Raw genomic sequence first — 25,960 nt, forward strand, 5'->3', positions numbered from 1 at the left:
AATCAAATGCACCTTTAATAGTTGGGGCAGCTTTCAAACATTAAAGATAAATAGTGCTGAAGAGCCTGTATCAGTATGTACTGGGGAAAGTGGTGCATTATTTACTTGAAGAGCACAGAAAATGTATTCACATTACGCATACCTGACTGTCAACATTAATTTTAGAAATTTATAATCCTACTCTGATCACGCAATTCCATTTTTTTTTTCATGACGGTCAACACCCTTGCCGAAAGATGATCAAAATTCATAAACAGCTGCGAGCGAGGAAAGCGAGCAAATGAATAATTTTTTCAATACAAAAGTCTCATCTATTATATGGGTCCACTGTACCGTCCACATCTACGCACTCTCATTCCAATCTCAAAAGACAGCACTTTGCAAATGAGTGCTGAGGTGTTACATCATTTTGATAGTTAAAATCCAGTACATATACACACATGTAAAGTGCAGCTGTGAAGGGAACATTTATAGATGTACAATATAATTTTGAAATGATGGTGAAATTATACACTGTGCGTATTTGACAACAACTTCAGGTGTGACAATGCAAGTTTAAAATGTGCATGCGATTTTAGTGGTTACTTGCGTACAACACTTCTTGATGAGAGTTAAGGTTTAGTTTGATCATTTTAAGACTGTCCGTAGTGTAATATATGCTTTCATGGGAAATTTGACATCTACATGTAGATGGGGATGACTTCATCCCTCATCAACAATTGGTCTTAATGAATTACCCTCAAGGCAAATCATGAATTACAACCAATAGATGAAATGCAACTGTTGTATGCCTCATGATAATGTCACTATTTCATTACCCATAGTCCAAGATTTCTGACATAAAGCAAAGGGATGTCGTGTGGGTAAATTTTGTTACTCAATGTAAGCCCCAAAAATAAAGCTACAGGTCTGTAAAATAATATATATTGCTTCCAAAAGAGCCTTGTGTCAGAAATGTATGTACATGTACCTGTAGAATATTATATTCCTCTTCCTGGCTTTCGAAAAACGATCTGTAATTTTATAGGCCATTACATTGTTCTGCGATCCAGTTAAACACAGACCATGATCTGTGTTAAAATTATGGGAAGCCAAAATGTCCAAATTTGGTTTACATTCTATGTTTCCTATGTTCACTGTGCTATTCTTTATAGTGAAGTCAACTACCGGTATCTTAATCATTCCTAGACAGAGCCAGGCTCTACGAATGGTTTGAGTGTCTAAAATACATGTATCATGAACTCTACTGTTTGAAATTTATGTGACAATTGGCAGGTTGGCTCTCTATACATGTAGTTAACCCAAAACTTTATGGAGCAGAGTTTAATTTCAAATCTGACTTATATACTGGCCACAGTGTCAATTTGTCATTTCAGTGTCAATGGATGAATTACTGTGAGTACAGTTGCCCCCTTTCATTATATTGTAATATAAGAAGGCATTTATTTGGTCTGCGAGAATATATTGATAATGTGCAGGACTTGGTGTAATACAGAACTGTATCAATTCAATATCAAATGGAAATAGTAAATATTAGGTGAGATAGAGCATTTGTTCAGTAATCATTTATACTGGATGCAACATGGAATGTGCGGTGGTGGGGGGAAGGGGGGGGGGGGATTGTACATTATACATGTAGCTTGTTAGGGGAACACAAATGAACAAGGCCCTGTTATGGTAGTAGTGTGTAGAAGGGATAGTTTACACATCAATTAATTTCACAACAAAAAGATCAATGAGCTGAAGTGGAATCTGATGCTCTTGAATATATACAGGTTCCAATGCATTGATATATCTTGGGGCTTTGTAAAAAAAATAAAAATATGATAATAAATGTTGAAATAGGAAAACCATTCACATCATAATGTGCACTATGTGCTCTCTACTTTCCTCTCTGAGCAATTTGATTTTTCTAAACAATTTTTTTTTACAAGTCCCAAGATATATATGCCTTATCTACTCCAGTATCACAAAATGCTAAATTAATACTTTCTAAATTTCTTTTAAACAAGCAATACATTGTGCATGTATGAATATAGTTTCTGATGCAGTATGTGCATATATATATTTGCACTCACTACTCAGACTGAAATAAATACCCATCTCCACAAAAAGAATCAACATGAATGATATCGAAATTACAAGGAAACAACATCTAATAAAATATTGCATTTCATACCAAGCAAAGATAGAAAGAGGGATAGGCATGTTATCAGTTACTGTGTACATGTACATTATATTCTGTTTAGGATAATGTTGAGACTGAATTTCACGTATGATTCCAAAAATTCCAAAGACCACATGGATTGGCTTTCATTCCATTGTGGGTTTCATGACATCATAATCAGGTGACTGGGTCACATGACAGCAGGAAATCGTCAATAGTCTCAATTATGTATCATGCTGAATGATCACGATGCCTTATTAAAAGGCAGTGTCACTGGGTTGAACAAACTTGTTCATGTTGTGCCTGCTCTACTCTACATGTATGCACTATGATGCATTGCAGGGGCGGATCCAGGGATTTTCCAAGGGGGGGGGGCACATTTTCCCCCGAGGAAAAATTTGACAAGCAAAAAAGTCTTCACTTTCAAAGGGGAAGGGGGGGGGGGCCAATACTTCCATTTTAACGGCATTTTGACATTACAAATTTTAACTGTGCCTCTCAAGAAGCGGGGGGGGGGGGGGGGGGGCACGGGCCGGCTGTGCCCCACCCCTGGATCCGCCACTGATGCATTGTAAGAAACTGCCACTGGGAAAGTATTAATTTTAAAAGAAAAAAAAAGATTTGGTAAGGGTGGGCTTGTATACAGCTGTATGGGAATTTTAAAGGATGCGCCCTTTCAACAAGGTTAACTTTATCTTCATCCTCATACCGTCAAACCAAACAAGTTTGTAATTATCAGAATTATTATGGGAATCATGAGTTGTGTGCAGGTTTTTCCTGGACTCATCATGACAAAATTTTGTGTCAATTATATCATTGTTATGTAGAAGAATTTAAACACATGTAGTGTATTCTCTTCATGATATACTAATACAAAGAAACTTTCCACATGATGTGAAATTGTATTTTGTTCTATTGTTCTTCACTTTTTATCTGTCTTTCCTGTGGTCCTGTTTTAATTTCCCTTTAAGAGTTAAAAACAATTAAGACAAAATGAGAATGCAACAAATTATACTCAAACAGAAAGTAAAGAGCACAATTTATTTCCTGACTTTAAAGGAGAATGAAACCCTTGAAACCAGCTGAATCCATATCAAAGAGAAAAATCAAAGAAACATATTGTTGAAAGTTTGAGGAAGATTGAATGAATAATAAGAAAGTTATGAGCATTTGAATATTGAGATCACTAATGCCATGTAGATCCTCCCATTGGCAATGCGACCAAGATCTGTGATGTCACACACTTACAACTCCCTCATTGCTTTAGTACTTATTTCACTTATATTCTCACTTTTATAGAATCTATCACAAGGTGAGGTGTTCTCTTTATGAGAGGACAAGTACAGAGGTTTCACAACATTATATCATTGATGAATGAGCAAAAAGAGATGTTTTGGGGTATATTTTCAGTGTCCAAAAGGGGAGAGTTGTTCATCTGTGATATCATAGATCTTGGTTGCGTTGCCAATGGGAGGATCTCCATAGCATTAGTGATCTCGACATTCAAATGCTCATAACTCTTCTATTGCTAGTCCTATTTTACTCAAACTTTTGTTGGTCTTATTCTTTGATTTTTCTGCTTTCACAAAAGCTAACTTGCTCCAAGAGTTTCATTCTCCTTTAATATTACATACAGTTGTGCAGAGTTCAGCAGTTCAGAGTTTGGATTTTGGTAATATCTCCATACATGTACTTTGTGAAACTGGAATAAAAAGGGCTGTCATTATGTACATGTACATACATGTACATGTAATGCATTTAAAGTAAATCATGAATTTCAAACAGAGGTCAGATCAAAAGAATGAGACTGAGTGAGATTTTGCTCCTATGTAGCCAATTTTTTTAATTTATCTATTTATTTTTTTTGGGGGGGGGAGTAGTGCAAGAATATTTTAAAACCTTGTAAAGTTCAGTTTGCCTGCATGAAGTCCTTCCTTTTTTCTACACTTGCGGACTTTGTACATACTCCTCAAAATTTAATTACATAAACTTCAACACAAACTGATAAAAACAACAAAATCTCAAAAGAACTGCATACATGTACACACGTACAATTTTGTTTATGTTCACAATTACATTTTGCATTTCACTTCATCCCTACATGACTGTACCTTTGTTCATTAGGGTTTTCTTTTCTTCTTTTTTTCTGTTTTTTGTTGCTTTCTTTAATGAAAATGAGTGAAAATATTGCTGCTCTTATTTGTATTGCTTACTGTTTATTTATCTAATCAATCATACATTAAAGTTGATATGATAAGTATTTGATGATAGGGCAACAATTGTTTTTATCTCTGCATATACATGTAGAAAGCATACTTTGACAGCTATAACCCCCCCAAAAAAAAAAAAAAAAAAAAAGGTGGGGGGGGGGGGGAATTGAGTCCAATATTAATGCACAACTTCAAATTTGAAACTGGAACTTCTAACTTACAAGCATGTACATGTATTTAATGTAAATCCCTTTATAAGCCTCTTACATGTAAATCCTTAAGGACTTTTACAGTTTCAACAGGATTAAAGAGTGGAGCAGACATATTCAAGAATGAATGTATGGGATAGTTTTTATTCAAAACAACCATTAATCCTCTTTCTATCTTTGCTTGGCATCCTATTCTTTTTCCTTCATCTCTTAACATGTATCATTCATTCCTTCTTTTAAAAATGTTACAGTTCATTGGTAGGCCGGGAGTCCACAAGAACAGTGCTGCTTATTAGGATCACAAGATCATATACCTTACATCAAAACCAACATGCAGGCAATGTGAGCAGAAAGGCAAAGTAACTGCTTACCATTGGAACTTTAATAGTCCTCTATTAAAGAGGTGCAATCAAAATTCATAATAGATTATATAATGGCATGCAACTGATTGGTGTTTTGCAGGGCCATGGTAAAATAGTCCTTTGACAGTATTTGGCATAAAAGTGGCAAATTACCAAACCCTGTTTCACAACATCTTGCAATCAATTGCAATTTTGAAGCATGAATTCTGATTGGTAAAGTGGTCAGTCTTTTGAGCAAAACATGCATGCAACAATTAGATCAATTTGAATTGCAGGTTTTATACTATTCATCTCTACTGAGTTTACAGATCCCTGGATGTGCTGTACATGTATGACAGTACTCAATGGCCTGTATTCTGAGTCCTGGGCCCCGTCTTACAAAGAGTTACGATTGATCCGATCAATCACAACTATGGACGGCCAGCAACGTCAACATCTTATTATGCATGTTTTTCAAAATATTTTATAACTATGATGCATATTTCAGGCATTCATTGTTTTTTTGAAAATTCACTGTGCATCTCTTTGTTTACAAAGGACATTGTGCCAATATCCTGGACAAAAAATTATAACACTGATGGATTTCCATAGAGTTACGATTGATCGGATCAATCGTAACTCTTTGTAAGACGAAGCCCAGTTTAACTGGAAGAGATTGGTGTCATATTTGGTTACCAGTATCCATATTCAAACCACAACTTTGTACCAGAATTTAAATCAAACCCGACTTAAGAATACAGGCTCGTATCTGTCAATACTTCATCTACTTCATTGACCTTTTCAGCATCTTTTCATACATCATGTATGAACTGCCAGAAAACAAAATAGCAAATCAACTTTGTTATCACTGTTGCTCGTTGGTCTACAAGGTTGTTGGTCTTGTCATCCTAGCAAGCCAACGGTCTCATGGACTCTCGGTCTCATGACCTGCCGGTCCCATGAACTTCATGGACAGTCAGTCTCGTGAACTGCCGTTCCCATGAACTTCATGGACAGTCAGTCTCATGAACTGCCGGTCTCATTAACTTCATGGACAGTCAGTCTCATGAACTGCCGGTCTCATGAACTTCATGGACAGTCAGTCTCGTGAACTGCCGGTCTCATGTACTTCATGGACAGTCAGTCTCATGAACTGCCGGTCTCATTAACTTCATGGACAGTCAGTCTCATGAACTGCCGGTCTCATGAACTTCATGGACAGTCAGTCTCAAGAACTTCATGGACAGTCAGTCTCATGAACTTCATGGACAGTCAGTCTCATGAACTATCGGTCTCATGAACTTCATGGACAGTCAGTCTCATGAACTACCGGTCTCATGAACTTCATGGACAGTCAGTCTCATGAACTGCCAGTTCCCAAAACTTTCAGTCTCCTGGACTGTTGGTCTCATGAACTTTCGGTCCCATAAACTTTCAGTCTCTAGGGGGGGGTGTTTCACAAAGATGTAAGTATGACTTAAATGCTGACGCGAATCTGAAATACAACGCGCAATCTAATTGATCAATGCGCAGTAGTGCGCGTCTTTTTGCATGATCTGACCAATGCGGTTATGCCTTTTATAACGCACGCAACTAGGCATTTAAGTGCGACTCAAAGTCATACTTAAATGTTTGTGAAACACTCCCCTGGACTGTTGGTCTTGTGAACTTTTGGTCCCATGGACATTCAGCCTCATGGGACTAACTGAGAAGTATAGATATATCTCAATTTTTAGAAATACATACCCGGTGGTGTAGTTCATCCCTTTCAATGTCGTTCCAGCATCTAAGCCAACAAATACTGAAGGTATATACACACTCTTCGAAACTATGGTAGTGGCAAGAGAACAAATCAAAGAAATAATATATCCATCAAAATCATATTGGTTAGAATTTTTAAAGTACCATTGTCAATAATGCATTATTATTGTTTGAGGGGGAAGTCCAACCCAACAAAATGTTCATATTTGAATAAAAAGAGAAAATCAAATAAGCCTTTTAAAATTTGACGCTGAAAATTGGACTGAAAAGGGATGTAAAACCAGACATTTTAACATTTCCCTCATTTTTCACATTAAACAGTTATCGGCACAACACAGAAACATGCAAACAGAGAAGTCGATGATGCCATCTACTATTTTCTTTCTATTTCATTCTATTATTTCTACAATAGGTTTTGTTGGGTGGACTTTCCCTTTAATAGCTATGAATCTTTAATCTATACCAATTTTGTACCTGATTTGAACTAACAGTCTATATAATCAGTGGAACTATTTATGAACCAAATGTATGTGTTTTTGCTTAAAGGAGAATGAAACTCTTGGAGCAAGTTAGCTTTTGTGAAAGCAGAAAAATCAAAGAATAAGATCAACAAAACTTTGAGAAAAATAGGACTAGCAATAAAAGAGTTATGAGCATTTGAATGTCGAGATCACTAATGCTATGGAGATCCTCCCATTGGCAATGCGACCAAGATCTGTGATGTCACACACGTACAACTCTCCCATTTGGACACTGAAAATATACCCCAAAACATCTCTTTTTGCTCATTCTAATCATATGACAAACGAGTCATCAATGATATAATGTTGTGAAACCTCTGTACTTGTCATCTCATAAAGAGAACACCTCACCTTGTGATAGACTCTATAAAAGTGAGAATATAAGTGAAATAAGTACTAAAGTAATGAGGGAGTTGTACGTGTGTGATATCACATATCTTGGTCGCATTGCCGTTGGGAGGATCTACATGGCACTAGTGATCTCAATATTCGAATGCTCATAACTTTCTTATTATTCATTCAATCTTCCTCAAACTTTCAACAATATGTTTCTTTGATTTTTCTCTTTGATATGGATTCAGCTGGTTTCAAGGGTTTCATTCTCCTTTAATAAAGAGGACCAAGGCAAAAAGTACCTTTTTATGATGATGTAATCTTTTTTTACGTAAACCTTGAGATTGAATAACCTCACACAGAAGAATCACCACCTATCAACATGTTTGTCCTCATAACTTTTGAGTATACAGTTAATAATAAACAACTTCAATAGGAGCCCTCTAAACATCGACATTATAGAGATAAGAAAGGGTGCTGGACGAAATCCAAATAACCTTTGATTTGTAAGACAGACTTTGATCTGTTGCTATCTCATAATATTCGTCTTCTTCCTACAGTTGTACATGTAATCTTTTCTCTTTATTCTATTTTTTTGTTTGAATACCAGGATTTACATCATAAAAAATAGAAAGAATTACATAGTACAGATTTTGTGACCTCTTGCCCCCCTCCCCAATCCCAAGACAAAGCTTGGCGTTTGATCATGGGACTGTAGACTGACCATACTGTACACTGTACATGATAATTAATGGAATTAATTTTTAGGCTTGGCTATACCTGAACATAGATGATAATAAATAGATTCAATCTGGAAATCAGCCTAAAGAATGATCAATTGTTACGTTTTATGAAAGGGGCTCAAGACACCATCTCCTCAAAGCAAGAGCTCTGGTGGGTGTTTCATAAAGCTCCTTGAAAGTTACGACTTACGAGTAATTTTACGAATGACAGGTGATCTTTTCTTAGGAGATACATGTAAATCCACACCAATGAAAATTTGGTCCCACTCCCATCTATTACCTCAAGAAATGATCACCAGTCGTTCGCAGTCTATCGTAACTTACAAACAGCTTAATGAAACACCCACCTGGCGCTAAAGGGAAGCTTTGAACATTTAAGTTCAATACTAGAATATGTGAAATGGGCAGCGTTGCTCAATGAAACTATATACAAATTGTATATCCTGAAAGTGAAAACCTCAAAATACATGTAGCTCATATCAGACAAGATGTAATTGAAGTAAATGCTACCCTTACACATTCCAGGTACATGTACATTGTACAAGACTGAAACCGCTAACCAAAATTGTTGTTTCTCATTCATTTCATTTATCAGTTCCAAAAATTCACCCCAAACCATGGTATGGATTACAATACATTGGATTAGGTGATGACCTGATTCTACCATGCAAAATGAACAAGTTATTTCCAGGAACATGACAAGCTTGTATTAATTTCATTGCAAAAAAAAGGTTTATTTTGTGGATAACTTACAGATACTACCACTCATTGTGGTGAGGATATTTCCTTCATCGTTGTACACGATAGCCCCGACGTACCCTGCCTGCTGGGCATTAAAAACCTGCATGCATATTGGACAAAGCATTTATAAAACGTGACTATTAATTTCTAACATGTTGGATCAGGGGCCCGTTTCGTAAAGGACTTGCAACTGTTGTAACTTTGCCATAATGGCAACTACCATGGTAACAGGGCTCAGCAGCCAATCAGAATCAAGGTTACCATGATAGTTGCCATAATGGCAAAGTTACAACAGTTGCAAGTCCTTTATAAAATGGGCCCCAGTTCATGGAATAAATACACTAAAGACTAATAAAAAACTATTGAAGATACATGTACATGTATCAAAGAAGCTTGAAAATCCATGCACATTCTCTTTGAAAGTATACATCAAAATCAGGTCATATGCTCAGTGCATGTGATATCTGTGAGTTAGAATAGATGTCAAAATTCATAACTATGCAAAAGGAAAAAATGAAAAAAATATATATTTCAAATGTTAAAAACAAAAGCAGAAAATGTTTCATAAATTTCATCAATGCATATGGATTTTATTTAAACTGCTCATTACAAAAACAAACCTCAATCGTTTTTAATGCTAATAAATTGCTATATTTTATCAGCAACAAAACTCATCATAATTTTGATTTTTTGTTTTATTCATCTTAAAATTCACGATACCAGGCCCTGGTCCTAATGAACCCTGGGTAAAGCTGGCAAATCATCAATTCAGATGATTCACTGAAAACTAAAATAGATTTCAAGAAATTGCAGACCAATAATATTTCATGAATGTTGTCCATCTCACTTTATGATTGAATATCTCACATTCTTATTAAATCACACCCCCCTGGAATAAAAAAAAGGAAAATATAACAATTTGAATAGGATAGACCATATAAAAAAATGAAAACATCAAAAAATGATTGAAAATATGAATAAATAATGAATAAATAAAAAACGAAACAAATAAAAAAATAAATAAACAATGAAATGAATTCATTTTTAAACAAATAAATAAACAAACATAAAAAATAAGTATTTGAAAATAAATAAATAAATCTGGTTCTTCTCAGAATACACACCTTTTTATCAAAGTCACATTTGCCTCTCTTGATGAGAGCAAAGTACATCTCTGAAGTGTTTCGTAGATGAACTGGAGGTTTGTCTATCGGCTGACATGCTTCGCTTGGATTGGCTTCCACCAACCAACCCTGCATGGGAAATTCAGAAGAAAAAAAATTTAAAGGAAGGGAAAAGAGAGATAAGGAAGGAAATATGAAAAATTGAACCATTGTTGGAAGGATAACACTAAAAAAGAATGAGTGTTACAAATGAGAATGCATGATAGGAAATTATCATTTAGGGGATATTTTCACATTGGGGCTATTTCCATTTTTTATTGGGGGGGCTCATCATGTTATTAAAGTCAAGGGCTATTTTTCCCCAATGAGCAATATGAATTATGCGGTAAATGCAATTATCAGTATTCTGCCATAACACGAGAGCTGTCCCAAGGCATATTTCTTTGATAAATTTTAAGGGAAATTTGGAATGTAATGAGGGCAGACCTGTTGCACGCCACTACATGCACATGTACATGTATTTACAATGCTTTATAAAGAATGTATATTTTACTACACAGAAAAGGATGAAGAATAGTGAAAAATGATGAATCAATAATTTTATAGTACAGCATCTTTATTTTGTTAAAGAAGCAAGTACATAATGTACACCCCTCATGGATATATTAAAATTTTGTGCAATTTCCTCTGCTTCACTATCCTATTGAATGAGGTTAGGGCCCGGGGGGGGGGGGGGGGCACTTACATTGACGAGTGGATACCATGCACGACCAAAAAAAACATGTAAAAGGGATCTTTTTCAAGATAGGGCATGTTACGTACGTAAAGCACCTAATGTAATAAGGGTGTCAAAACTCAAAAACCCTAAAATACTTTAAAAAGGGTATCTATTTCGCTAGGAAAGCTACGTGTTTAGGGTCAAATTTGTGAGGGTATAAAAAAGACTATAAAATATTTCATAAAAGGATGTACTTTTTGCCCCAGTCAACACTACGCGTTTGTGGAGTCCGATTTGCACGAGATGGAACCGTACTAAACGCAATGATGTAAGTAAAGGTAAAACCGAATTAAGATATCGCTGTACAGGGGTTCAATTCAGGAAATACTTGCCAAGAGTAGCATTTTGTTTCCAATACTTGTGAAGGGTAGAGTTTCACACGGCAATACTTGGGGGTGCATTTTCAGAATATGGAAAATACTTGTTTAGGGTGCTTTTCGAGACCCCATGGTCGCGCATGGTAACCACTCGTCACGGAAGTGCCCCCCCCCCCCCCCCGGAGCCCTAACCCCCGGGGGTTAGGGCTATTCTGTCATCTTCTTGATTCTTTAAATCATTTTAGTTCTGTTGTACAGATGAAGGGCTACACAATAATAATATGATGATTATGTGAGGGGAGTACTCAAATACGAAAGTTGATGCCACAATATACACAGAGATGCCAAGTTCAAAACAATGTTATGCGTGAGATTTTCATGACTCGGCGTCTCTGCGCGCGCGCAGCCAGTACTTACACTTGTACATTTTGAAAAGGCGCGCGCACAATGCACGCGCGCAAGATATGGGCTTCATCATGATATCGATCCATGCTACAAAACCATGCGATGCACGCACGCGATTCATCATATCACGTACTACTTGTGCGCTGACTGCACTCTCGATTCGTCTCACGTGCCGGGGTAGACGCGACGGCGGTCGGCCAGTACGTATAATCTAGCGAATAATGCTACTTTTTCTCTTTTTTTTTCTGTCGGGTCCCAATGCGTGAGAAAAATGGGTGCAATGCGTGAGAAAAATGGGTGCCATGCGTAAGATCGTGAGACGGACCCTGGATGCGTGAGTCTTACGCACAATGCGTGAGACTTGGTAGCTCTGTATACATGTAGTTAATGTTTCAAAGGGAATGGAAATCACATTTCACCATCAGCAAGAAGATTGAGATTTATATTACATGTAAGATGTAAAAATTATATGAGCTCAGATTAAATTAATAAAGCATTCAAACGAGAAGAAAAAAAGCAACATATCATTTTCAAGATTAACAGAAATAATCAGATCAGCCACAATAATGACGATGTACATGGATAACATCACAGATACAAGTAGGTATGAAAAGGGGAAGGAAAAGGGAATTTAACTTCAAGCTCAACATTGAAAAGGGGAAATCAAATACCATTAAGAAAGTTTTTTTTTAGTATTTCATGAAGTGAAAAATAAAACGAACCATTTGGCCGTCTGGGTCGGATCCAAATGCTGCTGTGACTGACTGAAAACGTTGAGTGTCATTATGTGGAGAAGTCTGAACACAAAAACAAAAACAGAAGAAAAACATGACATGATTAATCTTGTCTTTCAAGCATAAAAGACACTCTAGAATCTACTGTATTACAATTTCATGAAGCTTGGCACACTACTCTCCAGAGCAGGATCCTGGTTTGAATTCAAAACATGTAGGCCTACATGTAGTCTACAAGGGGGGTATTTTCACTCTGGGTCACAACATGTGTAAAAAAAGATAATTACATAATGTTCAATATTATTGTGAGAAAGCAGTATTTTCCATGTGTATTTAATACTATTATTTTGTTTAAAATGTAATACATGTTAACTCATAGTACAAACAAGTACATGTACGTGGGCCTACATATGTTTGTGTAGTAATTCTGCAGGAAGTAGGGACTCAAGAGCTAGACGTATAAATACATGACTGATTATCGAAAAATAAAATCCTTCCCAAACCCCGCAGATAGTATTAAAGCCATAAGGTTTCGGTTATGAGAAGCCTGGATTATATAAAAGGCAAAGCTAAAAAATAAATAATCATCCATCATTCCTGCACACATTGTGCTGGAAATGTGTCTGTGTTTGTGGGGGGAGGGGGGAATTTATGCTGTAAATCTACTTTTGTAAACCTACAATGTACACAACAGACTGAGATGCATAGGGCCTACAACATGTATCAGTCAGACCGCAGGTCCCTATGCTAATGAGCAAAAAGGCCAGATTCATCCAAATCATCTCGTGGCTGAATCCTCCTCTTTGCAAAATCTCGTGATTCGTGAGATTTTCTTTCTCTAAGAATTTACCTGTTTTAATCTTAAGTTAAATGAAATATTATTGCACCATCAGATAGAGTAAAAGTTACTCTTTCATATAGGTCATTTATTTTGTATACAATATTTTGTTAAATAAGTAAATTTCTGGCCCGAAAATGTGCCTCAAAACTGAATTTTCTTCCCCTGTTTTCTTTTGCAAATTGTGCAAAACTTTTTATTTTGAGCCTCAATAATATCTCTATCACCATAAAGCTGAATTTCTGTACTTTCTCACAATGCCACTCTTGATATGCGGCACCTTTTAATCGGGTCAAGATCACACTTTTCCCACCAAGGTACAAGACGAGATTTCTGAAATTTTGTACTTGCATGAAATCCAGAGTTCTGATTGGCTGGATAAGGTTCACAGAACTACAGGCGCGGGGTATTTGAGGAGATTACAACATGGGAAGTGTGACCTTCCCACGAACCCAGGCACTGGGACCGTTGGAATTTGCCATTGTGTGGTCTCTTTGACCAATCAGAGTGCAGTATTCTTGTTTTCAAACTGCTTTATGTACTTGGCAAATGAAAAGTGTGATCTTGACCCGATTAGACCAATTCTTAGTTTGAGACCTATATCATTTCAAAGCATACATATTCAGCTTTATCATGATATAAAAATCATTTGGGCTCAAACAAAAATAAAGTGTGAAAATAGCAGCTTTTGTCAGGTGAAAATATTTATTTTGCAGCATATTTTAGATCAAAATTTTAACCTATATTACAAAATCTTTGAATAAATCCAAACACATGACCTGAAAGAATGATTCTTCGTCTTTACAATGGTACCAAATTCATGAAATTCGATGCACAATTAGCTCAGCAATGACCGAATGAAAAGAGGTGTTTTGGTCCGCATCAAGCTCATTAAATATGCAAAACATCTCAAGTCATGAATATCACTTGGATGAAAGAAGCCACTTTCTTGGGACCTGCAGTCTGACTGGTATGCAAATGATCATAAAACAAGGTGCAGAAAGATACAAGTACAGTGTACATGTACATGCACTGTACAATGAACCACCAATATTTTTTTGAACGTACAAATTATATATTATTGAATATTATTTTAATGACCAATTTTGAATGACTGTGATAAAAAAACCTCATGATTTTTATTACATGCATATAAAGTATATTCCATTCTTTTTTACTGTATAACCAGATTAGAAAATAATTATAAATTTTATATCAAAAATATGTTTTTGAAACCATCAAATATTCAATTTTGAGCATTCCTGGAGAGAAGCCATTTGGTAGAGTTTAAGCTGTTGCTCTAGTGAACAACAGCACTGTTTCTGCATTTAAAAAAAATAATAGAATTGGGGAGGGTGCGCTATAAAGGAACATACATTACATGTGTGCAAGTGTGCACAAGATTGTTGTACTTAACATACATGTAGAGAGACCTATTTGTACTATTAATACTAATAATATTGTACTTCTTCATGTACAAAACCAAAGGTCATTTTAACTTGCTTTTTAATAGCGCTACAGGTATATGGAATTCTCTATCAATGAAATCTAAGCTTCTTGCTACATTCTGTTACATGTATGTACATGTACATGTACATGTAGGTCAACATTTTGGCCAATATACAATATATGTACATGTATGTGTGCAATACTAGCATGGCATGGCACTACGTGCCACTGTATATGTACCAGCAAAAATTATAATTTCACCATTGATAGTACTGGTATGCCAAAGGGACGCGATCTTTCCACAGTATGCTACAGGTACAAATTGCTTGATTGCAGTCCTTTCTTTCAGGACTCCATCTCCCCTCTCCAATCTAACTTCCCTTTATAATTATTGTCTCATGATAACTTGTTGCCAATAGCAACGGTTTCCAGAGAGACCAAGTACAAAGGCAGGAATAGTGGAGGATGATGATGATGACGGACGAGGGCTCTTTCAGTTTGCAATGAAGCTCACTGAAAATAATGTAATGTTAAAATATTTCCTTGTACATGCAGTGTAAGCTGTATTAAAGGTGTTCACAATAAACTACATACTGTACATGTACATGTATTTTGCCACTATTCCATGTTTTTATCTTCATGTTATTTCCCTACTTTTTATGTTTCATGAACCAGTTTAGAGTTTAGACTCTTTATGCACTTGTATAACTTTTTTTTTTAAACTGATATCTTTTTTCATCAGGCAAGGCATTATCTGTATGATTACTTCAATACCCCCCCCCCCCCCGGTACTGGTTTAAAGTACATGTATGTAGTATGAACTATTAAAAAAATTAAAAAGTTTATACAAAAAAATGTTTACAAAGAACATGTTCACTCAAAGTCTGCTCCTCTCTGGTACCTTTCCCTCATCCAAACGGATCCAGCATTCAAAATAAGGTTACAAATTATATAAAAACGAACAAGTCTACCTCTTGGCAAAATTGAGGTAAACATAGAATGTGCGATATTGTTGCTTTCGTAATAGACGAGCCCATGTTGTGTGTAATCGATCAAATCCTGTAATTTCCTGGGCACCCAAAATGAATGAAAAACTGACCAAAATCCTCATCAAACATATATATGATGTATACGTACACAAGAAACTTCACATTTTTCTTTATTTACTCGAAATGACCAGTCATGGACTTGGTGTCGTTCATATATACCGGAGCTCACAAGTTCAAACTTTTTTTTTATAAACGACGTACTGTAATATATCAAGTCTCAAAAATTTTACATAAAAGGCAAATTGCACTTACAGCAATGACATCAGCGGCAGTATGCATGATCTCTGCACACAAGACGAGCAGGGCGACAGCAACCTGCCCGAGTTCCATCTTCATCAGATATCGGCGATACAACATCTTCATGCTATGACGAGTTCTGTCTGCTATCGGCTCAGTGCTCTCGATCCGCCTCACATGCTAGGAGACACTCCAATAGGTTGCTCGTCTGTCTCTATTCACTGGCAAGGTGAACTGCTTTACACAATTACTCAATGGACTGATGATGGGATGACGTCACTGCATCGGTAATCCAGCCCCCTTGGCGTTAGGTGATAATCCTGCGCTTGAAATGCCTAGCTGGAATGGATCAAGAAAATGTTTGAAGGATTATTTCAGGATTTAACAGCAGATTCTTAGAACTTCATCATCAACAGGTGCTTTCCTTCCACTGTACATGTATGTAGGTCAATGTAGTCTACAAATAAAGATAAATATGCCAGTTGTGGTAATGATCTCAAAATGACTTTTTACAGAATCTAATATACATGTAATGACCACTCAAGTGTCTGTTTGTACATACATGTATGAATAAAAATATGTGCCAAGGATTCTTGAAGAAATTGTGTAATTGCTGAGAAATAAGCAAAATATGTGCGGATTCGGTCATTTCCGTCGGGTCTTTATTCCAGCAATAATAATACACTGTCCCACGTGTGCCTATCTGTGTTGGCAATCTTCAGTGTGATCGTTTTTCAGCTTAGATTTTATGATTTCACAAAGTTCATTTTATGTAACTGTACCAGATCTAGATCCACGATAATATACATGTAGTAATACTTAACCTTGGTTTTACAGACTTTCTCACGAAATCAGTGTTTTACTGGTTCTACTTTCATTTAGCTTTAAAGGACATCTGTGTCAATTATCATGGGAGAAAGCAAATATATTTTTTTCCCTTCATCATCATACTATCATTTGAGCATTGGAGGACTTTGAGCAAGTTCACAATTAAATTAAATCAAGGAATACAACCCCACCCCAGCAATTATTATTTGATTATTTTGCTACATACATGTAGTGCTTTGTGAAGTACAATACATGTACATGTAGATACAACTATCTGACAGGAAAATGTGTTTCACTTAATTAGGATTCAGGAACAAATTACGGCGAACCTGGGGGGCGTTTCATGAAAGGACTTGTCGGACATTTTATCCGACAAGTCCCATTTTATCCGACAGTTACCATAGTAACAGTACCTCTCAGCCAATTGACATGAGAGAAAGATGTCAGATCTGACAACTTGTCGGATGAAAATGTTGATGAAACACTCCCCAGTATGCATTACATGTCATGGAATGTAATATTCGAATGTGTTTGCCCAACATAAATTTTTTATACTCCTTCAATACTTGGAATGGAAACCTATATTTTTCAATCTATTAATTATTTAAAGGTCAAGTCCACCCCAGGAAAATGCTGATTTGAATAAATAGAGAAAAATCAAACTAGCATAGTGCTGAAAGTTTCATCAAAATTGGATGTGAAATAAGAAAGTTATGACATTTTAAAGTTTCGCTTATTTTTCACACAACAGTGATATGCACAACTAGTTGAGTCAGTCAATGATGTCCATCACTCACTATTTCGTTTGTTTTTTATTGTTTGAATTATACAATATTTCATTTTTTATAGATTTGACAATAAGGACCAACTTGACTGAACCATATAGTATTCAACAATGCTAATTCCTCATGTTCAGGGAGGAATTAATCGTTGTATCACTTGACAATGAGGAGAAAATTAGAAAATTTCATATTTCATATAATAAAATACAAAAGAAATAGTGAGTGAGTGATGTCATCAGTCTCCTCATTTGCATACCAACAAGGTTGTGAATATAACTGTTTTGTGAAATTAAACGAAACTTTAAAATATCATAACTTTCTAATATTTTACATCCGATTTTGATGAAATTTTCAGTGTTTTGCTTGTTGGATTTTTATCCTTTTTTTCAAATCAACTTTTTGTTGGGATGGACTTGTCCTTTAAAGAGAAACACACATACTGCACACAAATAATCCCTCAAAAGGCCATGCAATGCAGCATAATAAGATCCCGAAATGAAATGACTGATCTACAGTGTTCATACTCACTTTACAAAATCTATTTTTGTAAACCTCTTTAATCCCACAACATGGAGATATACTATGGCATTTATTTGAGTAAGCATTCAGGAAGGGGGCAATTAGAAACTGACTAATCTTCCCCAGTTTTACTTGATTACTTAGTTTGACGATCGGGAATCCTGTAATTCGGGCTGTTTACCTACAGACAACACCCAATTAATAATACATCAACTCAATCAGGTTACAAATGAAATCGAGTAATTCAGACTCCATGCGCATGTGGGTAAATGTATATAGATACGTACAGGTGACTTATACGAGTATTTGAGTGGTATGAACGTATGCACTGTATGGAGCATTTAGTTTCCTTTAATATTGAAAAAAATGTTAATCCACATGTCAAAATTAGGTTCTTAAAGGACAAGTCCACCCCAACAAAAAGTTGATTTGAATAAAAAGAGAAAAATCCAACAAGCATATAACACTGAAAATTTCATCAAAATCGGATATATATAAAATAAAAAAGTAATGACATTTTAAAATTTTGCTTAATTTCACAAACAGTTTTATGCACATCCTGGTTGGTACATGTACATGTACATGCAAATGAGGAGGCTGATGAGGTCATCCACTCACTATTTCTTTTGTATTTTATATACTGTATGAATTATGATATACTCTAATTTTCTCAATGACAAGTGAAACAAAGATTGATTCCTCCCTGTAAAAAAGGAATCAGCATTTTTTAATACTATATGGTTCAGTCAAGTTAATAGTCCTCATTGTCAAATCTGTAAAAAATGAAATATTGTATAATTCAAACAATAAAAAAACTAAAGAAATAGTGAGTGATGGACATCATCATCTGAATCGTTTGCATGTCACTGAGTTGTGCATATCACTGTTTTGTGAAAAATAAGCGAAACTTCTAAATGCCATAACTTTCTTATTTTACATACATCCGATTTTTATGAAACGTTATGCTTGTTTGATATTTCTCTACATGTATTTATTCAAATCAATATTTTTCTGGGGTGGACTTGACCTTTAAAGAACTAAAAGTGTTTTTTTTTTTCCTTTATCATAATTTTTTTTTTTGGGGGGGTGGGTATAGATTGTAAATTACCAATTTGTCTACTGCCAACTCGTCCACTCACCACAAAGTCTAATTTTATTAGTCTAATGCCATTCCGCCCATCAACATTTTGTCTAACGGTTACGCTTCGTAATTCCGAAGGTTCGTAATTCCGAACCTTCGGAAATACGAACCTTCGAAATAACGAACCTTCAGAATATCCGAACCTTCGGAATAACGAAGCTTCGGAATTACGAATGTATGCGTTGTCTAACAACCATTTGATCCAATAACCATTTAGTCCAATCATCACTTCGTCTAATCACCAGTTCATCTATGACCATTTCGTCTCACAACCAGTGGGTCTAATATCCATTTGATTTCCATTCATTTCTCACAATTAACACTTAGTCCAATCAGATGAAATGGCACTAAATCGCTACGGGAAAAATGGTTTTTATTAGACAAAATGGTGAGTTGACGAAATGGCAATTAGTTCATGATAGTGGACAAACTGATGGTAGACCAAATGATAGTAGACAAGTTGATAATTGAATGAATTGGTCAATTGGCATTAATTACATATGTAACGTGGAGAAAGTTTACGGTTCACCATGTGTAATATGAAGAAGGGAAGGAAATACAGTCAGAAAGATTAAAATTGAAAGACGAGAAATGATGAAGAGAGGAAATTAGAAGTATTATTTTCTTAAAAGTGAGAAAAGTCCAGAAAAGGACTTTTACTATGATTTTTTTTTTTACATCATTAATTTAAACCACTCCCATTGAAACAAGTACAGTGTATTGTACATGTACAATGTTTTAATATTGAACTAAGAGAAATAATTCAAATAAACTTGCAACTTTTTCCCAATAAGTCACAGCTTTGCAAATCAATGCTTTAATGCAAAACTACATTAGTACCCAAACTTTTGTTTATCTCGCAATCTTTTAACTTTCACAGTAACTACATGTACATGTAAACATGCTCTGAATAATAGTTTTATTTGCTTAATAGGGCAAGTCCAAGAAAAGGTCACCCCAGGAGGCCAAATTTCATCTTTAAAAAGAAGTTACAGTACCTTTGGTGGGGTAAGAAAGCCAAATGTTGAATTTTAAAATTTCATTAAGAAATATTTGATAATATGCATATTTATGCTAATTTGGGGCACCTAATTTGCATAATTGGTAAAATGGGCGATACGTATGGGACAATTATAAAAACTCATAGAAAATAAAAACAAAACTTGTGAGATTTAGTCGGTGGGACATGGACCCCCTAACATCTTATTACTTTTGGGGGGAAAAAAGTGGTGTCATCTAATTAACTATGCAAATTAGGTCTTGTCCAAGGATGGAATGTCCCATACGTAACATTTTGAGGATGTTTTTTTAAGTTATTTCTCATAATACAATACTTGTATTGTTGCATCTCTGGGAAGTTCTAATATATTAAGTATGAAAATGTTATACCACAAAAAGTTTCAAAAATAGAGTTCACTTTTTAATTAAAAGTTAATTATAAATTGTTATGTATTGGACAACATGTTACGTATGGGACATTTACACACAATGTCAATGGGAAGACTTGTGTACAAAGTGAACGGAGAAAAACACATTTCATGAGTGCTTTAAAAATGATTATTTACCTTTTCTTTAGTTTTTAAAGACTGATTTGTTATGAATACTGCTTAATGAAATCAAAGCGAAAAAAATGTGAAAATTGAAAAAAATAAAAAACAATAGAAATATCTGTACATAAGAAATTCATGAAACCATGAAAAACAAGAAAAAAAAATGTTGAGATGGCTAATTTCCTTTTCAGTCATATAAAATATGTCTCAATAGAACATTTTAAAGGAAAGAAACTCTTTTGTTATTTCCATATTTTAAATGGGGAAAATTGTGTACGTTCTCTATGGGGACAAAATGTCCCATACGTAACATGTCATTTAATAATTTGTTTAATTAGAGTCTGTAATTAGAGGACTTTGGCTTATGACATGAAACTTGCCTTAGATATACTAGAGTATTGTGACTTCTATCACACTATAAAGTTACAAGTTGTCAAATGAAATAATTTCTGAGAATTCTCAACTTGAAAAAAATAAAAATTGTCTTTTTTTCTGCGTCCCATACGTAACGGCATATCTTTTCTCTCTGAAAGGTCAAGGTCAAGGTCATATGTCACCATTTTTTGCAGGATTATTCTTCTCCTAGATGTCTACCATCATGAGGGTATTCAATCTAATCAAAGTCATTTAACACTATTTTTCAGGTCATTAAAGCCTCTGAAATGTCGCATACGTAACGCGCGCGAATTCTTGGACTTGCCCAATAATGGAATGAGGTAATAAAAATACGATGATCAACAAAACATGCAAAATATCAATTTTCATTACTGCAATTTAGTTTTTGACCTAAAATTACCAGAAGACTGATCAAATCACATGTACAGTAGACTCCTGGGGCCGATTGCATGAAAGGGTCTTTGCAAGAACCGTCTTTCGTGTCGCCCATTTAATATGATGCGCCATGTGAAACGCATTTTAAATAAATTACCTGCAAACATATTTTATTCATCCGTTAGTAAATAAAATCTTTGTTTATAAAACGATGTGATATGTATGTATCATGAAATTGTATACAAATTGATTTAAATGCTAGCTATTAACAAATTTTATTTGTTTATCATACATTTCAGAAATATACCGCATACAGCGCATCATAAAAGATGGGCGACACGAAAGACGGTCCTTGGAAAGACCCTTTTGTGCAATTGGCCCCTGTACCTCACTTTTTAATTCACTAAAAGCTGATACATGAAGTTACATAAAGCTAACATATTAAATGTATTTTAATTAGGTTTGAAATTAGAACGATTGAAATTTAAAACAAACTTAGATTAATAATTATTCAATATAAATTATTAGACAAATTATAAATTCCCTTATTTGATAATAAACCCAAAGTTTATTGACCTCAAATAACATCGACCTTTGCTTGGATACATTTTTCAGACCTCACTGTATAATCAAGAGCTGGACAGAGAGAAACAGAAGATCCTGCATCCAGAACTAAACCTTTAATAAAGTAACCTTATGTATATATTCATTTGATAATAACCTCACACAAGTTTCATTTAATGATCTAAAACACCAACACATAGTCATAGACCAACCAAAAAATTACACGGGGGCGGCGGGCGAATTCGCCCCGGAAAGTCCAAAAAGAGCCCCGGAAAAGGGCTGAAAACACTCACACGAGGGCGACTGCAAAACTCATAATCGCCCCCGTCAACACTGTATATTTATGTAGCATTTCATGCATACGTACGTGATTGCATTTAAATTATACATTATATTGCATTTAAATGTGGGCAATTCCATGGAAAATGTTCACTTTCGAGAAAAAATGAAGTTTCAGATTTCACTTAAGCAGTCAAATTTTCTTAAAAAGTAATCTATAAAGTTTCAATTTCCAATAGAAAAATCACAATATTGATAAAATTTTGTGTTTTTTTCCATCATCAAAAAAATAAAATAATAAATTGCAAAATCTAAAAAATGTGGCTATTTTTAAACAATTCATCTTTCCTGTCTCTACTAAAAGCAAATAAGGTCCCACAGGTCTCTTTTAACTTTTGTATCGATGATTAATGTTTAAATCAACAGAAAATCATTGTTATATTTCATGCCATTCATCAATTTTAGAGAAATCGATCTTCAGATTAATGTGATTTCTTTACCATTATCAGTGTCATGTCCGTTACGTTTTTCACTTAAAGTTTTCACAGCTTACAGGAAATTTGTCTGAAGGTACTGCAGATTCAGATTCTATGTTAGAATTAAACCCCCTACCATGTGTAGCAATCATTTTCCCTGACCACTTCTCATTTTCATAAAAATGGCGTAACGGACATGACAATTCGCGTAACGGACATGACACCTAATATATGACAAAAGGCAGCATTCACAAAAACAAAATATTAGGCTCAGTGTCACAGACTGTGGTCAGTCTCAATTGTTGAGGATAGCTGGATGTAATAACTCCTAGAATCTGCATGTCATTCTAGCTATTTTTAGAAGTTGGTAAATGATGAAAGTTCAGCTCTTGTTCTGGTATATTTTTCTGAGAATTAACGGTATGCCACATAATATTAGGATAAGATGCAGCTAAATCTGGCAACATACTCAGATCACAATCTGCATCATTTGTGTTTGAACAATAATTGATTATCTTAGGTGTTTGCACTGACAGTTTGGAGCATGATAAAACTCCAACTTGTGAATTCATGAGATCTTTGATGACATTGCTTCAAAGTATCTGACTTTCACCAACCCTCAACTTCTTCAGTGATGGCACTGGCTCACATTTAAAACAAGTTTGTAAATATTCAGATATCTGTGTTACATGATGTAGCTCTATGAATCCATGAATCTACAGTGGCACTTCTTCATATCACAAAGCAAAGAGGCTGTGGAAGGAATGTGGCGCGATCAATAAATTATGTCATCATAGTATTTTGGTCAGCCATAATCATGATTTGAATGATGTATCTTCATTTGTACACAAGCAGCGCAGACAATACAATGAAATTAGATACAGCCACATTTGTCAGCAAGCAAGATCGTAAGATTTAGTACATCCAAGATTTGATGAAAGGATGATTATACCAAGGATCTTTATTTTGAATGAAAAAAATCTCAAAAGCGATTTTACAAACATTCCGATTACCTTATAACTCGTACATAATCGATAATGAAAGACTGGTTTCCAGGTACTGCTCAGCTATTAAAATTTAAAATCCTTTTTAATATCATTTTTTTAATCTTGAAATTGACATTAATACTAGTACATATTCTTTATCATAAAATACATTTTATAATACAGGTGTATGTTCATCTTAGATTTAATCAGGTCTGGTACATTTTGTTTTCTTCTCACAAAAAATCTGATTTGCTCTTCTCAGTGTGCCTATGGTACTATTAAAGCATTGTATTCTATATAAAATTATCATGTGGGCTATAGCTATTAAATTAATAATACCTGCCAAAAGTGCCAATAATATCTACATTTTTTTCTTAAGAATGATAGTAAAGGTACTTTGCTGTTACATAATTACATTCATTATTCATATTTCTTTCATTTTGCAACTAAGAAGTGCTGATGAAGTTCACTTCGGAAGGGTGTCATGTCCGTTACGCTAGTGTATATTGTCAAATAGTAAGCCATGAATAAAAAATAATCTTTACTATCAACTTTTTCTCTTTTAATTAGATGTGGCGGATGGTAGTAACTGGAAAATAATCATTTTACTGGTGTAAAAGAAATTTTTCCAAATATTTTTTTGTTTTATAAATATTGTACGCAAAGCCCCCCTCTCAAATTGCAAAATAATAGGAGATATTACAGATTACCAGTTATGATGTGTGTCTCTAACCTCTAGCCTTAACAAGTAACCAATTAGACTTGTACCATATCTTGTAATAAAATAATTATATTCGCTTACAAAAAGTGGACGAAACTGTCATGTCCGTTACGCTTCATGTGTCATGTCCGTTACGCTACATTTTGAGCTATGAATACAGAATGCACTGTAAAACTTTTGTTAAACACCATTTTATGGATAGAGCATGATCTTAAGGTTAAATTAACACCAGCGTCAGGTGCATGCAATCTAAGAATTCACAGGAATTTTGATAAGCAATAGGAGGTAAAAATGCTTCGTCCATTTCGTGTCATGTCCGTTACGCTGACAAAGAGTGCAATTTCTCCGCAACTGTTCAACGAAACGATTTGAAATTTCATGTGTATGTAACTGATACTTAAATGTGTCTGATAAGCTCAGTAGCAATTATAAAAAGACTGCTAATTCTACTGTATAAACCTTTGAATTACAAAAATTTGTCTGAACGTCATGTCCGTTACGCTGGAATTGCCCACGTGTACTTGTTTGCATTTGCGTGTGACCGCTTATATTACAATCTTGAGCTGTTTCCTACGCGCACACCAATTGTGCTACAAAATCCCAAACTCATTGCCCGACTGCAGTTGCGAACATCACGTATATATGTACGTAAATCACCGCGGAGCTGCCCGCAGAGTCACACAAGCAAATACAAGATACAGTGGCACAATAACATTGCTCATTTCAGCGCACGCGAGTCCATCATAGGATCGTGTCAGCTAAGAGAACTTACCTGTGAATCTCTGTTTACGGGCGTGAATAGTGCATGTGGTACATGTTATTGTGGTATATTTCTTGACTGTGTACTGTGTAGTGTGTAAATTGAGGGGGAGACAAGGAAATATGTCATACTAATGATACTATCACATCTCCCCCTCAATTTTGTTTGTAAATAATGAAAATGTAACTGATGTTAAATTATACTGGAAGAAGAGACAGTAGAGTAGTAGACAAAATTCACTAGAATTATTAGAATAAATCAGTACATCTTGTTAAAGCAGAGCCTGCAGCAGAGCAGCCCTGCACTGCTGACCAGCATCCCTTCAATGTGGCACACACACACACACACACCCATACACACACACAGACACACACACACACAAACGCAAAAAAGCCGCGAGCTCCAGAAATTGTAGCCCTGGAAAGTGGAAAAAGAGCCCTGGAAAATGAAAAAGTAGCCCTGGAATATTTTTAAGTTTCTCCAAAAAGAGCCCTGGAAAGAAAAAAAGTAATTTTTTGGTTGTCATAGACATACCCACGATCAGAAATTAATTCAAAATGCTTTTTGCCTTGCCCTAATACATGTACAGTACACGGTATGTAGATTAGAACTTTACAGTGCAGTTC

At 35.2% G+C, this 25,960-nt stretch overlaps 1 protein-coding gene across 1 annotated transcript in view; it reads right to left on the reverse strand.

Moving 5' to 3' along the window:
* Window positions 1-25,960, reverse strand: part of LOC129279163 (E3 ubiquitin-protein ligase RNF13-like) — a 51,517-nt gene that overhangs the window by 23,644 nt on the left and 1,913 nt on the right. The window contains exons 2-6 of the mRNA XM_064110829.1: window positions 15,973-16,296; window positions 12,373-12,447; window positions 10,151-10,279; window positions 9,039-9,126; window positions 6,674-6,755 (exon numbers count right to left, since the gene is read on the reverse strand). Coding sequence (XP_063966899.1) covers window positions 6,674-6,755; window positions 9,039-9,126; window positions 10,151-10,279; window positions 12,373-12,447; window positions 15,973-16,083 — 485 coding nt within the window. The 5' untranslated portion in view covers window positions 16,084-16,296. The remainder of the gene's footprint in view (window positions 1-6,673; window positions 6,756-9,038; window positions 9,127-10,150; window positions 10,280-12,372; window positions 12,448-15,972; window positions 16,297-25,960) is intronic.

The sequence above is a fragment of the Lytechinus pictus genome, chromosome 16, assembly GCF_037042905.1.
Source record: "Lytechinus pictus isolate F3 Inbred chromosome 16, Lp3.0, whole genome shotgun sequence".
In the NCBI taxonomy this organism is placed as follows: Eukaryota; Metazoa; Echinodermata; class Echinoidea; order Temnopleuroida; family Toxopneustidae; genus Lytechinus; species Lytechinus pictus.